General features: G+C 39.6%; 1 protein-coding gene across 4 annotated transcripts in view; it reads right to left on the reverse strand.

Annotated features, from left to right (window-relative positions):
- WDFY4 (WDFY family member 4) overlaps nucleotides 1-17456 on the reverse strand; it is a 134562-nt gene that overhangs the window by 70744 nt on the left and 46362 nt on the right. For all 4 annotated transcript variants that reach the window (XM_086900391.1, XM_086900390.1, XM_086900392.1 and 1 more), the window contains 16 exons: nucleotides 17240-17316; nucleotides 16329-16547; nucleotides 15162-15346; nucleotides 12018-12249; nucleotides 10110-10261; nucleotides 9493-9604; nucleotides 9188-9378; nucleotides 7534-7686; nucleotides 7101-7174; nucleotides 6117-6278; nucleotides 3869-3960; nucleotides 2881-2980; nucleotides 1871-2076; nucleotides 1102-1271; nucleotides 620-745; nucleotides 25-186 (listed from right to left, as the gene is read on the reverse strand). In XM_086900391.1, the coding sequence (XP_086756517.1) occupies nucleotides 25-186; nucleotides 620-745; nucleotides 1102-1271; nucleotides 1871-2076; nucleotides 2881-2980; nucleotides 3869-3960; nucleotides 6117-6278; nucleotides 7101-7174; nucleotides 7534-7686; nucleotides 9188-9378; nucleotides 9493-9604; nucleotides 10110-10261; nucleotides 12018-12249; nucleotides 15162-15346; nucleotides 16329-16547; nucleotides 17240-17316 (2413 nt within the window). The remainder of the gene's footprint in view (nucleotides 1-24; nucleotides 187-619; nucleotides 746-1101; nucleotides 1272-1870; nucleotides 2077-2880; nucleotides 2981-3868; nucleotides 3961-6116; nucleotides 6279-7100; nucleotides 7175-7533; nucleotides 7687-9187; nucleotides 9379-9492; nucleotides 9605-10109; nucleotides 10262-12017; nucleotides 12250-15161; nucleotides 15347-16328; nucleotides 16548-17239; nucleotides 17317-17456) is intronic.

Consider the following 17456-nt stretch of genomic DNA (forward strand, 5'->3'; position numbering starts at 1 on the left):
GAAGGGCTTATGCTATATACATACCTTGGGTGGTCCTGAATGAAAAGCAAGCATAGCCAAAGCTTTCAGGAAGTCAGGACAGTGCCACATGGGGTCCTGTGTGTAACTGTGATAGATCAAGCACAGAAACTCCATAACATTCCCTGGATAGGCAAGTGCCCAGGAGGCTTCTGCATCTGCAATAGACTGAACAAATGTGCATCTGGTCAAGGCAGCATTCATCTCATTCATGAAAGCTTATCTTTGTTCCTCTTTAGTATTTCTATGCAAATGTGACACAGTCACAAAAATCAGACAAGGCACCAATAGCCAAGCCCCACTTTGCAGACTGAAGATACACCAAACCAGAAAGGTGACATATCATCACCAAGAATGAAAAGATTGAGTACTGTTGTGGGCGAGATCTGTCTCTGGTCTCTCTTAAACATGAGCCCATCACATCCTGTGCTACATAACCAGGGTAGTAGTTGTGCTCTTTGGAAGTCCCTGCTCACTGTCATGTTCAGTACTGCCCTCTGAGGGCAGAGCAGGACAAATAAAGGCTGCCACCAGCAGCTGCCACACTTGGACTCTTTATTCAGCCACTCACACTGCACTGTCCTTGCAACAAAACACTTACCTTGTCCGCAGTGAATCGAACCATTTCCAGCAGCAACACAGCTGCCTCTGCACACAACCCAAATTTGAGGACATTCTCTCTAAGGTGGTGATGCAAGATCCACTGCAACATAGACTCAAGATCTTTCTACACAGGAGCAAAGATATTTCATTAAGAGATGGGAATGAATGATACATCAAGGACAATGCCTGCTTTCTCTGTATCAGAACAAAACCACCATGTGTCTACCTCCAGCATCTCCTTCCTCTTCTATTAAATTTGCAACATTTATCACCTGCATGAACAAGGCTGTTCTGAACGCAAATTTGCTTAAATCAAAGCTAACTACCCTAATTTTAAAATCATGAATAGTTTTTATTATCACAAAACCCAAGTAGGGTTAATATACCTGAGAATCCTCTCATGAAAAAGGGAATAACATGTCAAAATAGTAATGCAGTAGCAGCTTCAGGTGGTTGTATGCTATTTTTTTTTTTTCATACCTTGACTGTTTCAGGTGGTTCAGACTGTGGAGTTGCCAGAAAGAGCTCTGCCACAACCAAGTAGATCTCAGGGATGTGAACATGATCAGTCAGACATTTTTGCAATACAGAAAAACCAAAAATCAAGAAGTAGCCATTGTCAGGCACTGAAGGATGACTTTTTAAATTATCTTTAAAGGAAAAGAAAAGAAAAGTGTCTAAAAATAAATGTCATATCACCAGAAGGATTACTGATACAACTTTATCCTCATTTGTCTCTGTCCCATAACACTAGTCTGCTAGGCTACAGAGTATCAACAGTTTAAAAAACACCACCAGACTAACAGATAAAGATTTTTCCCACTTTCATTTTTATTAAAGGTATTTCTCCCTGAATTATTCTTCTTCCTTTCTCCTCCCTTTCTCAGAACCCCATGTCTAATTATCAAAAATCAGGCTGAACAAATCTTTAAGAAACAAAAAGTTTCAGAGCACAAGTTGACATCTGAACATCTTACAGGCTTATAAAGTAGCCTGATTCTGCGCAACACAAAAAGGCCCATTTCCCTTCAGATGTTAATCAGAATTGTTAATTACCTGCAAGGGAGAAGTAATACTTATCACTTTTCAGCACAGAAATGCTGAAGTACCAGGACAAGTTTGCCCTAGAAAATAATTTTAAGTCTTGGTCTACTGAGATCAGTGGGAATTCTCCTATCATGTACAGAGTCATCTTCCATCACTGAGCTGGATAAAGGCAGTGTTTTGGGAGCATTAAACAAACACATACCCATTAGAATATTCAACCCTGTAGAGCTGTTTTCCAGCCAACGCCCAGCCACTATCCCCTCCTTGAATTTGCTGAGCAGCAAACGATCATGGAGGAAGCACAGAAGCAGTTTGATTCCCAGGACCACTGTGCTGAAGTGCAGGTAGCTCTGTGTGAACAGCAGAAACCAGTCTGGCCCCAGTGCCAAAAACGTCTTTTCTTTTTCCCTAGGAAAAACACGTAAATTAAAATACATGGAAGAAAACATGATGGAAGACAGAAAGGAGATATTATTTAAAATTATCGTTAAATTATTTAGAAGCTCATGTTTCTCTAGAAAAGATCTCATTAAAGGTGTACCACAACAGAGAATCACAAATATTTAACAACAGACTCATCCACACAGATGAAGTCATTCAATTCTTGCTACATATAAGCCTGTATTAGTGTCAGGAAAACAGCTCATTAATATGAAGCCCCTTTTAAAAGTGTGTATCAATAACTGAGGCAAACTACATCACAGACTAGATCTTTCAAGCTATGCAATTCAAAATTCTGGTCTAAATTTTCAAGTCCAAGATGTGCAATTTAATGAAAATGCACAGTTACAGCTCCAAACACTATGAAATCTGCCTTTCAGTTATGAAAGGTCAAATTATAATAGCGGCAATCTCATGGTTATGATAGAGGGGTGTAAGTAATCCCACATTAGACTGACTTAATTTTCAGAGACATATGGGATTTCTTCAACCCCTGCTGTGCAGAAGAAGCATCAATATCCAAGTTCTCCCTTCACGGTATTTTCTGAAAACATGAGACTTTTTCCAAAATGGATATCAGATGTGTGACCAGGCCACGCAGCTGTGTGAATGCCAGATAAATCACTGACAAAAAAGTCTCTCTGAATCCAATCTGCTCCTAGTATTTACTGAAATTCAGATATTACCAGTGTGTTTAGTCCTGGATAAACATCAGGAAGAGGAAAAATCTGGAAGACAGAAACACTTAACTTCCTAAATATTTCTACTTACTCAGAGGACAGGTGAAGTTTGTCTGAGCGTATTACATCTAACAGCATCTTCAGTAGCTGGTTTCGAAGACAGATTGTCTTTCCAGATGTTTGGTTTAAGGCTATAAATATCAGAAAGTAGTAAAAAAGTTATGAAGAGACAAAACATGTTCCATTGCTTTGATGAACAGTTTTGTTTGCACCAAATTAGCCCCGCAGAGGTACTTAAATCAGGGTTTTTTGCAGAATAAAATGATGTGAACGTCAAATTTTAGACATAAGGATTCCTGCTAACATAAGAAACAACCTGTGCTTATATTGCCAATGTCCTCTCTTTAGAGTTATTTAGAACTCATTCAGAATGCATGCTGAACAGTATCTCACAGGAAGCAATCTCAGGTTAACTAGAGAGAGAAATTCAAACAGGCAATCTGACTTGTATTGTCTAGCTGAGATGTCTATATAGAAACTGCAGTTACCAGTGTCTCCTTAATAATCTCTTGTTTAGAGGTGCAATAACAATAAAACCTCAACTGAAAGACCACAGTAAAGGGGACAAATGACTGGATGTTCTTCCATGTGAACCTGACAAATACACAGATATTTTAAGAGGTGCAGAGCTCTACATTGTTATTTCCTACAATTCAGTAAAGTCTTCACAGAAAATCCAGGATGCCCATTGAAATTTTATTCCTTGTAACAGCCCAGTAGGGTAGTTTGGGGAAAATTTCAATTTAATGTCCTTTCTTTCTGTGTATATCTGAAATCCAGCACTGTGTCAGCTCTGGACAATGCAGCCAAAGTACTCCTGGGTTTATTAGCAGAGAGAGAACAAAAGGGTCACCTCCGTGCAGCCTGTCCCTTCCCATATGAGGAAATTCGAATTTTGCCTCTTCCTGCCACAAGAGGCAGAAGCACTAATGTTGCAATTAGGGTTCCTCAGGTCCTGGTGAAGGAGGGGAATACTGTAGTTACCTATCACAATACAAACCCCCAAGGCAGCCCCTCACCTTCAGTGGGCATCTCAGCCACACTCTCCAGGTAAATCTGATTTTCATCCACAGAAGAAGGTTTCAAGGTGTAAACAAGGAACAATCCAATCCTTTCAGAGAAAGTGTGAACAGTTATGGTCAACAGAAAGATATTAATTTAATTACTTGGAGATTATATGCAAAGCTGAATACTGGGTAACAATGACTTAACAACTACCATTAGTAATTTTAGTCACTTCAGAAATAGGATGAAAATTCCATAAACTAGGAAGTAAATTAAAAGGTCACAGAATATGCTGTGTTGGAAGGCACCAAACAAGGATCATCAAAGTCCAACTCCTGGCCTTCAGCAGGACACCCCAAGAGTCACACCTGTACCTGAGAGCATTGTCCAAATGCTTGTTGAGCTCTGTCAGCCTTGGGGCTGTCACCTCTTCCCTGGGTAACATGTTCCAGTGCCTGACCACCCTCTGGAGGAAGAACCTTTTTCTGATATCCAGCCTAAACCTCCCCTGACAGCTTCAGGCCATTCCTTCAGGTCCTGTCCTCGGTCAACAAAGAGAAAACTCTGCCCCCTCCTCTTCTCCTCCTGAGGAAGTTGTAACTGCATTGAGGCCTCCCCGCAGTCTCCTCCAGGCTGAATAGCCCAAGTGAACTCAGATACTCCTCATCTGGCTTCTTCTCAAGGCTCTTCACCTTGGAGGCCCGTCTTTGAATGCCCTCTAATAGCTTGATATCTTTCTTATATTGTGATGACAGAAACTATCTACAAATCAAAGTAAAATATATTCTGCTATGGAAATGTTTTCTCTATCTACTTTAAACGTCTTTCATCAAGAGAAAAGGAATACTGAGTAAAGCACCCAGTTTACATGAAAAATTCTGGGCAGCCTGTGGCATTCTGATATCACTTATCAACACTTGGTTTCCAAGCATATAGAGGAGAACAGAGAAACCTTAGCAGGTCCACTGTGAGGAGGACTGGCACCCTTTTTTCACTTGTAATTTAACACATTACCAGGTTCTAATTATAGAAAGATTAATGTGACAGATACATATTTAGTGAGAGTGCACAATCTCCTACCCTCAAGAAGGATATTTCTTAAGGGACAGAACACCAGTTGTTCTGCAGGAATGGCCTACAGAGCAATTCCCTCTACAAATCCAAATCTGGGAGCAGCAGAAACTCCAGCACCTCTCAGTGCTGCTGAGAGCCTGCTACAGTCTCTGCTGTCCTGGAGCTAGAAAGACAAGGACTCTCACTGTCCACTCTCTCAGCAGTCATGGGCCTAACAACTAATCATATTACCATGGAATAAAACACCATCATTATTTAAGAAAAAATGCTCATTTGCACTCTTTACAGCACAACAAATTTGATACTCTAAATCCAGGACTCTCACTTGTCTCATGATATATGATAAAAAGAACAGACTAATTCCTGCAAGCCCAGGGTAAGAATATATATATACATACAGATAACATATATCCAGGAGCACACATTCAAAAAAGAGCAGGAAACACCAAGTTCATGTACTAGCTTACTCCACAGTTAACTGTTAGAGGTGCTCATACTCTCCAGCAGTGCAAAAGGCAGAGTCCACAGATTTGAAATGCAACTCTTTTTCAACATTTTATTAACATCAGAGCTTTAGAAACAGAGCTGCCATCTGCGCAGTGCATTTCCCTGGGAATTAGGTGGCTGTAGACAGCACTATGTGGACTTTCCTCAGCTGAGAGGTTACAGGCTGATGCAGCTAGGCTGGGAATATAAAATGAAGCAGTGCTTACATTCTGTGAAGAGCAAACAAGGATTGAAATGCTACGCTTCATGAAATCCTGACTAACATAACTGATTGAAATTCAGGAACAAAAAGGATTGTTACTGGGATATAAGCCAAACCAACAGGATTAGGTACACAGTTCTTTGGGACCAAATGGTAGAAGTGTAGTGATACTTTAGGGACAAGGCTTGAATGAAATCAAATATTAAGTACATATTTGAGTAATCCCAGTCATACCTACAGAACTGTCTGTGCCACCATTATAAAAGTCATCACCCAATTCACCTTCACACAAATATAAGGTTGGAGTAAATGAAAAAAGTTTTTCATCAGTTTTTCACCAGGGCGTCCTGCAGTCGCCAAAGATCTGGTGTTCTACCAAAGACAAGGTGAGGAAAGCTCTACTGTCAAGCTCTCTTCAGCACTAGCAGAAGTGTAGCTCATCTGCAATCTGAGGAAAACCTGTAGACCTTGAAGGTTACCTGAGAACATCCCTTGTATTAAAGTATCCTTGCAAGAGATGATACAGAATAGTACAGGCCACAGTGATCTTGGAGCTGCTGATTTCAGGATCATTGAAAAGGAAAACAAGCTTGGGCACCATTTGCACCTGGTAGGCAATTACAACATTCTGACATGCATCTCTGTAAAAAAAGGACAGGAACTGTTAAAAGTGTCTACTGGAAATGACCACATTTGCCGAGTTTCAGCTGAAAGGATTCTCAGGTTGCACTGAAACCTTGCACTTTTGGCTTCTAATACTGTCTTTATAACCTTTCAAACACTGTCAGACAAATTGAACATGTGTCAGTGATGGAGATCTGAAGACTATTTTGTGTGTTCTCCTCTTTTCCTCTGCCTTCCCCCCCCCAGGAGCTCCTGTATTCCAACAAGTTCAAAGAAAACATCATTGCATTTTCAGTCAGCAAGGTGGTAGCAAAAAATGCTATTCCTGTAAAACCTAGCAAGGGGCACCAGACAGCTCTGCACAGAACTTCCTACTATCAAAAAGCAGGAATCTACCTATACTCAGCCCCTCTGAAATTGTTTCTCTCTTAAGATACATTTAAACTCTAGCCCAGATGATTAGGAAAGTTGGTAAAATGGTTCTGTTTTGATTTTAAATACAACTTCAATAATATATTTTTAAAAAATATTTTATAGTTAATTCAAACATTCGAATTTCCCCCCCCCCCAACCCCCAGCAGATATGTAAACTTTCATTGTACAGAAGTGGTTCCATGTGAACCAGGTAACCAGATATCTTTTCCCAATCTGGCCCCAAAGTCATCTCAGGGGCTGATCAAATCACTAACTCCAGGCTTGAAAGAGCAATACAGGAATGATTAATTCCCAGAATCCACTGATTCCAACTGGGATTAGACCTTCCATATCCACTTCAGAGTTCCAGCTTCAGGTTACAGATAAGTTTGTCCCACAGATTTCTGATTCAAACACGTTTATACCTGGAGGACTGCAAGATCTCCACAAGATGGGAAAGAAGAACAAGGTCAAGATTTTCTGGTGCTTTCATCCAAAGCTGAAAGACAAAGGAAAGCAGAGGTTTTACCGCTCTGTTGAGCTGTGAGAGCAGTAGCTGCATCAGAGAAACAGTTAAAACTAGGGAGGAGAGCATCATAAACTCTCAGTGTTTCTATTATGCAACCTGGAGGCACTGGGAAGTCCCTGCTAGTGCAGGAACTGTAGCTCCAGTTCTAGCCCTGAGGAGCAGATCCTCTGGAAATGTTTCTGCATATCTGGGGAGCCCATAGTGGGGAGCCCATCACACAACCCTATCCCAAATACTGGATCCAGGAGATGCTACGAACAAACCAAACCTTATATTATAAAGCCATCCTTAATACAGCCAAACCCACAGAGTAACATGAACAGTTTTACCTCAAAGTTGCAGAGAACATACTGGAAAGCACTATAATTCTTGATGACAGAAGACTCAAAGCCCAGCTCAGCTGTGCCCACTAGGGAGAACATTAACTGTAAAATCCTGTTGTTCAGCAGTTGAGTTTTCCTCTTCAGTAGATAGCTCAGCAACTGAAAAAAGAAGACTGAATAAGTATCTGACAAGTATAAATCTGTATTCATAAAATAACATATAACATTTCTCTTTAATTCAAGACCAATATATAGTTTATTCAGATGTAGCAATCATGCATGCATGCATTTACACAAGAATCACAAAGAAAATGAAGATTTCAGTCCAGACATAAAATTTCATGCAGAAAGTGCAAGGATGAATTTTTGAAGGAGCTTGGCTACTCTGTGACATTGAACAGGAGGAAAGTATGTGCCATACTATGTTGAATGTAATTTTGAAAAAGCAACAGACAACTATAACTGTAAATAACCACAGTAGGTGTTCTATGCTATTCTTCATGGATGTATTCTTAATTGCTTAAATATTAAATTTTTACCTACACAAATGAAAAACATTTGTGAACTATTGTCAGTTTCTCACCTGAGCCTACCTTTGATTATCCAACAATTTCCTCATACTGTGAGAAGAATGTTCAGAAAGCTATTGCATTTTGGATAGGTTGAGAAGAATAGAAATTAATTTGAAAATATATATCAAGACACACGTATTACCTGGCTGCAAAAAAAAAGGCACTCCATTGCAATATGATGATCAGTCACATGGAGAGAACACTACTTTAGCAAAAAATCAAAAGGAACAGCTCATACACAGTAAGGCAGGCATTAATCTACACAAAAGGATTGGGTAAGCAATATCTAAGTAGGATAAATATATTCCTATAAATTTCAATCCATTTATAAATAATTTGCATGATAGAAAAATGGAAAGTTTTATTATAAATCATTCATGAAACCCTAATGTTAAGTGTCTTGTATGCAATCGTGTATTAAAGAATCTTCTCTGTTCCTTCAGCGTTCTTTGCTTCACATCAGCAGCACAAAGTAAACGATACTAAACTGAAAGATCATACTTGTGCCTCAATCTATGCAATATTACACACATAGACTTTACATACAACCAAAATGTTCAATCTACCTAGCTTTCAGTCTAAAGATTAGTTTGGGTCTGACCTAAACAGTGAAATTCAGGCAGCACTTATTTATATTGGTACAATTCCTAATAGAGAGTGCAGACTGAACCATAAGCATTTATTGTCAGCCCTACACTGGGCAGTCTGTAAAGAGGAATCTTAGCCTGTACGGGCCAAAGGGAGGAAGAAAAGCTGCCTGAGAAGTGGTCTTTTGTGTGTGGGATCAAGTGTGTTGGTAAAAGGTGAAGAGTGGGTCAGTCACAAATCTTACTGGCTTATTTAGTTCATGAAATCATGTCGGACCAGGAAGCACCTGTCCTCACACTGTCTTCAGCAGATAAGCTGTTACAGAGGTTCCCAGGGACTTTAAGCACAGGATATAGAGCACTATCCTATATCCCACTCCCAACTTGCAAAGTTCCAGCCACAAGTAGCAATAGTCAGGATATGTTTGGTATGTATTGCAGATAGATTTGTGGATACATGTCTACATAGAGAAGAGTATGAATGAACAAAAGTGAGTCTACCTGGTATCCATGGATGTGCCTCATCAGTTTTCTACTCAAGGGGCTACTGTTGAGGATGGAGTTCAGGACTTTGACAGCTGCATACATGGTGTGGTCATCACGGGCCATAGCAATGAGACCCAGGAGAATGGCAGGGCCTCCAATAAAGTTCAGGCTGGTAGCTGCTGGAGAGGACTGGAACATTCTTACCCCTAGGAAATTGCAGTGTTACTTTAGCAGGAAGTTACACAGACTAAATCCATTATTGGTCAGAAAAAAAGCTCCACTCTTAAAAGAATATTAAGCATTAAGACAAGTGCATTTACCATATTGGCCCACAGCAACTGACCCAATAGTCCGCAAGGAACCTGAGAGGTGTCCAGCAATATTCTTAGCTAGGAATATTGGAGTTGAACTGTCCCGAGAATTAATCCCAATCTAAAACAGATAAAAGGCATTTTAAGAAAAACTTTGGTAGTATCAGGGACACTAAAAGTAACAAATACATGCACTAACATTTTAGAGGATTATAATAATTTTAGACTGTGAAAACTGTCTCTTTTTTTTCATAAAAAGTTGATTGTAAGGCAAACATTCACCCACTAACAACATCACACAATGCCACTACTTTCACATAGCAATAGAGCTGGTATTAGCAATAATGATAGAATAGTATGTGAAAAGTCCTTGTGAAGGCTTTAAGAAAACAAAGACTGAAACAAATTACCATAAAGCCTGAAAATTATGGCTTCTGTTCCCGTTTCAAAAAATGCTTTTAACATTGTGCTCATACTGCCCAATCTAGTCCTCTCCATAGGTGAAAATTAACCTATGAGTAGAAGTTAAGGAATGGAAAAACAAGTATAAAAAAAACCAAAAACAACATCTAGGAAACTTATTAGAAGCCAGAGAAAACTTGTTTAAGACTAGGGGAATTTGTGACCTCTTTGGCAATCAGCCGACCATCCACTTCATTGTAAGAGCTCTTTATATCTTGGACTGTAGTAAGAGATGAGCACACGGCATTGATTCCAAAAGAAATCTTTTCTTCTGCCACCAGAGGTGTGATGATATGATCACTGTACTGGTCCTCATCTAAAACAAGAAAGACTGTGAACGCCTGCAGGAACTTTTGCTTGTTCAATATGCAAGACAAATAGAAATATATAATATAAATTATAGAAATATAAACCTCTCTGTCCACACAATATAAACAAAGTTTCTGGACATAGAAAACATATCAGAGGCTTTCTGTGTTTCTGGGAATTTTATTGGGGTACCCAAAACAAAGATTTGTGTAGAATGAGAGCAGGCAAAAGTTCAGAGCTGCTAACTCACAACATTTGGGAAGCTTGTAAAAAGTACCAGGTTTAGAAGTTTAATATGAAATCCTCATATGCATTTCTTTAAAGAATTGTCTACTCCTGCTCACACTTCGGAAAACTATATGTACCTTTATTTAAAAAAAGCCAAGTTGTATTTTTGACAGTTTTAAAGACTGGGAAAACAGCTGACTTACAAAACTGTTTACCAGTGATGGTGACACTACCCTTTTAGGCAAAAAATTAGTTCATACACCACATGAAGATTAATTATAAATAAAATACCCCAAAGCTGTGTCACCATTTCCTTTCCAGCAGTACTTGGTCTGCAGATCATGCCTCTGCACAACTGAAGCTGATGAGCAAGAAGCAATGAGAATGGGGAGACAGAACAACACTGCCAAAAATTCCCACTGCTGTTTGCAACAAGGTAATAAATCCATTTTAAGGGAAAAAAAAAACCCAATCTAGTATTGGGGGGATTGCAGTAAAACTTTTTTAAAGTCAAAATTTCCATTTGCCTATGTTTCTTTGGGTGTTTTGATGGAATAGGGAGAGTGCAAGGGGAAAGAGTGAGATCATTTCACAATTAGGAGATCACATCTTATATGTTGCCCTGTGATTTCCTTGAAACAGGGCATCACTGGAGCCAGATGGCCACAATCTATGATTAGTACTAAAGTCCATCTGGGAAGAGCTGTGCAGAAAACAAACCCCCCAGACTTCCTAAAGACTCAATGACGAAAAAATTCAAATCCTTTTGACTTCTACATATAATGTTTTTATTTCAGAGCTGCACTTTGACACCATTTCTTTCCCAACAACCCTTTCCCACACCTGACTTGCAGCTTTTTGTGTGTAGATTGACAACATTCTGTCTGAAGGAGTACTCTTGGTCTTTTTTCATTGTTTCAGGCTGGAGCTTCACCAAGAAAGATTATTTTGCTCTTTTCAAATGAGAAATGACCATCCCATTTCATCCCAAGCTCTAGTACAAAGGTGAATGCACTACTTGTTGAACAAACAGTAATCAATAACTGAAATGTTTTGTCTGCCTGTTTAATTGTTGAAGCTAACAACATACTTGAGTTAAAAAGCCTCTTCATTAAATGGAATATAACTTACTCCCCTACCCCTCTCTCCTATTCTACTGGCATTTGCAGTTAAACTCCATACTTCTCTTTCTGCCTTTTTTTTTCCCTGTTAGCACTGTTAATGCAGAATGTCTGTTAAAGCTTCTGCTTTAATGTTTGTCCAACAGAAAACACAATCTTGCAGCTCAGGACATTTATCCCTCTTTACTCTTCATCTGTCTCTGCTTCTTGGCTCTTACTCTTCTTTCCAATTCACAGTATGTTACAAGATCCTCATGTATCTAACTACAAACTAGTACAACATTCAGTAAAGCAGTTCTCCAAACTTTTAGAGTGATCTCTAGACACAACTGGAACACTAATAGAAGATTATAAGAGTTAAAATAACACTGCCCTGGCAAACAAATAGTGGCAGATATTAGAATTATCACATACCGTGAAGTTGTACTGCTTGGAAATTGCTACAATACTGAGGGCCAAGCTTAATAATAACTTCTATGGTTTCCATAGAAATGGCTTCTTCGAACAAGTACGTAGGACCAAGGCGCCAGGTCAAGGAGGACTTCTGTTTCCAAATTCGAGGAGTACCTATGTACCCATAGACATCAATAAAAGAAGAGGGTTCCATGGACATACAGCCACCTGGTAAAGGCTGGAGATACTGCATCTACAACAGAGAAGGAATTCGCTGAGGGGATCCAGTACACTCAGGGTGCCCTGGGGTTTTGTCCCTGTAAAAGGTATTTCCTGCCACCTCTTTTCTCACTGAAGTCTCAGTCAGCTGTGCAACACAATTGTATTGGCTTTGGCTGAGCTGGAGCTCATTTTCCCACAGCAGCCCTCACAGTGCTGTGCTTTACACTGGGAGCTATACAGGAGTTGAGAACACACCAGAGTTTTGGCTACTCCTGAGCAGAGCTGGTAGCATCAGCACAGCCTCTCCAACATTCCCCCATCAAGGGGCTGGGAGTGGGCAACATCCTAGGAGGTGACACAACTAAGCCAGCTGGCCCAAATTAACAACAGAGATATTCCATACCATATAATGTAAACTCAGACATGAAAGCTAAGAAAAGGAGGAGGAAGGGAGGGAATTCATTATTTACAATGCTTGCCTCCCATAGCAACTGCTCCATGTGCTGAAGCCCTGCTTCCCAGGAAGTGGCTCAACAACACTCACTGATGGGAAGTAGAGAATAAACCTGTTTTTTTTTTTTTTTTTTTCTTTGCTTGTGCACATGAAAACCCACTTCTGCTTTAATAAACTGCCATATCTCAAGTTAGGAGTCATTTTTCCATCTAACTTTCTCTCCTCAGTCCAGCTGGGGAGTGATGCAGCTGCTGTATGGGCACCTGGCATCCAGCCAAGGTCAACCCACCGCAACAATTATCAACTACTGTTCAGAAACTGGACTTTGGGAAGTACCGTAAACATAAGCATTTTAAACATTTAAGCCTAATTTTTGTTCCAAAAACAGTCAAAAGAATTTCAAGTATTGGCAAAGAAAAACCCTGTCTTGACTCAAGACATATTTTTCCTTTCCTAATTTCATAACCCTGACTGTGACATTCGACAGAGAAAGAAAAGTTACAGATCACACTTTGTACTGGCATAAATGGAGAATAAGCATTTTTTGAAGAGTGTAGATTGTCCAATTGCATCAGTAAGCTTCAGCGGAGATAACATTGTTTAAGAAACAGGGCCATTTATTTTTGCTACCAAAGTGGTACCTTTGGCCTTTTAAACTGAGTCCATTATTTGATTTAACTGTAGAGAGCTCTAATATGAAGTAGTTAGAATTTTTTTGGTAGAGAGAAACTATATTGTACTTTGGGGCTTCGCAATTCTTTAACAATTTGCTGTTGGGATGGGAGACTCCACGCATTTTCTGGTCTCTGACTACTGAGATGTAGAAAACAGGGCCGGTCAATATTAAGAGGCAAAAGTTAACACTTGAGTGAATAAATATTAGACTTGATGCAACATAGTAATACACCTCATTCCAGCTCCACCACCTAAAAATAGCCTTTGGTATTGTTTACAACCTTTGTCCATTTCTCACTTCCTAAACAATCTTTTCTTCACTGTATATATCAAGATGAAGGCTTTCATTAAGTCAGAGAACCCAACACTGAGACAATCTTTTGTTTACTAAATGACTATTTTATTTATATGAGCTGTTTTATTGAATGTTAAACATACTTGTTGTGAATTTTTTCATCGATTGCAATGTTTAGGCCTAGTTTTATTGATGACTTTCAGTCTTATTTGAAGGAAGTCAAATAAAATTAAATTTTCATTCTTGAAATGGATATAGGTCCCAAAAGGCATTTATAAGAGGTATTTTCTCTCAAGTATAGGAAGGAGAATATTTGGAATTAAACAGGTTGTATTTACAAGGGAAGAATAAAACACACAAGTGAGCTTTGCACATGCTGAGATTGAATTGAAGTATGGGAACAAAAAGGAAGAGACCAAGGTTACAAGTTCTAATTCATAAAAGGACTCTACTCAAAAACCAAAACCACACCACATCAACCAGAAATATAACAGAAAGAACAGTCTGTATTTTTTACACTGTATTGAAAACCAGGAACATGATGATATTAATAATAGAAACCAGGGGCTATTCTCATTTATCTCAGATTATGAACCCTTCAGGTACATTTGGATTACTTCTGCCTGATATTTCATGCAACCTGAGAATCAACTGCTGTGTGACAAAAATCACAAGGAATTGCATATTAGGGGAAATACCAGTACACCAGTATTAGCAATGAACTCATGAATTGATATCATCTCACACACCGAACAAGTAATCCATAGGAACAGCTTTCTGTTCCTGAGTGCTTAGCCTGCTAGTGAGGAAAAAGACCAATGACTGACTGTTCAAAGGGTGTAAGAGAAAATGAAACATGTAAGCTTGAAACATGACCAAATAAGATGCTTGAGGAAATTCCCACTGCCTTTGGATTCTAGCAAAGAACTGGCCAGTCACAGGAGCTTATTTCTCTGTGACCTTTTCTCCTTTCGAGAGCTTTCTTCATAAGAGTGGAGACTCTCTGGGTAACTCATCACCTTTGCAGGTTTTAGCCTAAATCCAAGTCATCCTTGGTTTAGGGCTTTCTGGTCACACCTTGATGTGAAGTACTTTTTATAGCTGGCAACTTCTGCAGATCTTGGGCTTTAACTGACAGATCCCTTGAATCACTAGTCAACTCTGAAAATGTTGACCTAAGTGTATAACAGAATTTCAGCAACATAACCCTGAGCTACCTGCAACATAGGTATCCTTGACACCAGAGGAGCATCATCACACAAATTGCCCTGGTTATCTACAGGCTGAAAGGGGAGAGGAGAAATAGTTCAAAGCATACTTGTGAAAAGCAGCACAAGTACTCCCTGTTTTGTATGGATTTCTGACTCCACTCACACCCAGCACAGTGGCATGTGTAAATCACCATGCTTTGAGTTTCTCAGATTAATACTGAAAAGTCACAGTAGATGCATTGGGAGATGACAATGAAAAGCAATGCAAGGCAAAAATGAGGCACAAGATCTATGCAGAGAGCCTTTACCTTTGCAGAGCCAAGAATGTGACCATTAACGTAAGCTGACACAACACAGCTCTTCTTTGCTTCCTTAGCAACTGTCACTGTGAGATGATGCCACTGACCAATAACCAGAAGTTTACCACAGCCAAACTGGATTTGCCCTGGAAACGGGGAGGGATTTAGGACCTCACCCTCAGGTTCCATTATATCTGAAACAGCAAAACCAGGAGTAAGTCAACAGAAAGTTTCTCATCTTTACCTGCCTCTGGAACACAACTTTCAAATGCAACAGAAAGAACACGACACACTGTAGGTGGAGTGTGATTTGATGCTATTAGGTCTAATGTCTTTAAAACACTGCCCAAGGTCTGTTATCAGGACCTAAAACTTGCACAGCTCTCAAGATGCCTCCAACACAATGTGTCACCCTCCCAGATAACACCTGCTACCTTTCTTGATACTGCAAAACTACCCTGAACTGGGACAAACCCAGCATATTCACTAAGAGGAGAACCTCTCTGTGTATTTACAGAGTTAGCTGACACAGAAGAAATTTCTAGCAAATCCATGAGATGATAAAAGTCTCTGTATTAATTTGTAGCTTTTATGAAAACAGGCAATCTGGAATTTTTATCATTATCTAAGGCAATCAGAGCACCTACACAATGTCAGCTGTGCATGAAAAAGTTCCAGCTACTATTCCCACTCCATTTCCAACCTCCTCTGAAATATCTAATCACATTCACATATGAAGTACCTATTCTACTCAATAAGGAAAAGGGGATAAATATCAACAGGGAACAATCATAACAGACTTGCATAATAGAAAATATTCTGAAAGCAAGGAGAGGAAATGAGTTGTTTCATTAGGAAGCTAGGTCACTCCCCAAATCCTCAGTCCTACTCTCATAACCTGCTTAGTGTCACACAGAATAGACTGGTTCAAGCCCAGTCTCCACAACTGCATACCACAATATAAGTGACACTCAAAAATTTTCCACTGAATATTTTAGTAATTCACAATGCCTACAGCAAACAAAAACATTAACCCTGGGCAACAATTACAATCACAACTGGATTCAAGAAATATCATTAATATCCTGGGTACTTCAAAGAAGAGGAAATTTATTAATGAAAAATTCCTGATAACAGGAGGACACAACACTGCAGCTTGACTGAAAAGAGCCTTACCAAGTGGCTGGAATTCCACTTCTTCTGTAGAAATGACCAGAGAAAGGTCCTGTGGGAAGAAGCTTACAGAAAAGCAAACAAATTCTTGTTCTGTTCTTGACATGTGCCTCACCACTGTCAGGAAGCGGAGTGGGTGGCTGTTGTGTGCCAAACCAAACTTGCTAACCAGGAACCAGCAGGAGAGTGTCAGGCCACTTGAGGGAGGGAACATTCTGCTGCCTGTAGACAGGAACAAAAAAACTGTTAAGGAAGTTGCTTTCCTTGTGCAGCCATTAGGAAACTACTTTCTAACTACTTTCTGTTTCTTTCTTCTATATTATGGAAGAACCAACATTAGATTATGGGGTTTAATTTCTATTATGTTGGATTTCATTGCCTGTATTCAATATCACAGGGATTGCACATTTGAATCAATGCACATGTATAAATGATCTAAAGCTGACTGATGAGAAATGGCCACTCTTCATGCTATGGAGTGGATGAACTAGTCATCTCTGAGCCAGAAACAAGTTCTCAAATTTTACAAAAATTCCAGAAGCAAAAGGTACAGCCACTTCCCAGTCCACCCAATAGAGGATTTTGTTGTACAGGAGAATCCCATTAAGTGACAGTTCCTATTCCTTCCATAGGAGATTACCCTAAAATCTGGTGGGTCTTGTTAAGATTGTTTTCTTAGAAGCCCGCTTTAAATATGTATTGCTAATATTAATTCATCACACCATGAAGTTGCACCTAGTTCCCCATTTTGCTAAGCAATACAAATTACACAGTTCAGAGCTGGTCTGGGACACAGAGACAGAAATGTTTTGAAACACACAGCTTATGTGCTGCCCTTTCTTACAGCTGTTGAATGCCTTCATTGGGGCTGAGAAGTCAGTGCTCCCAGCAAGCTGTGAATCACAAATGCTTACCCATGCCAGTCCCTCCCAAGAGAGACTGGTCTGCACTGGATCCCATGACAGTGGCCAAGGTAGGGAGGTATAAACACCTATACAGAAGCAAGCAAGAACCTGTCATCAGAAACAAAAATCATCCCTGAAGGTCATCAGTGACTTCTAGTACTGCAAAATCATGACAGCAAGGGAGATAGCAGGCTGTCAGCAATAAGACAGTAATGAAATATGTTGG

This window comes from Cyanistes caeruleus, chromosome 8 (genome assembly GCF_971803275.1).
Source record: "Cyanistes caeruleus chromosome 8, bCyaCae1.hap1.1, whole genome shotgun sequence".
NCBI classification, from domain to species: domain Eukaryota; kingdom Metazoa; phylum Chordata; class Aves; order Passeriformes; family Paridae; genus Cyanistes; species Cyanistes caeruleus.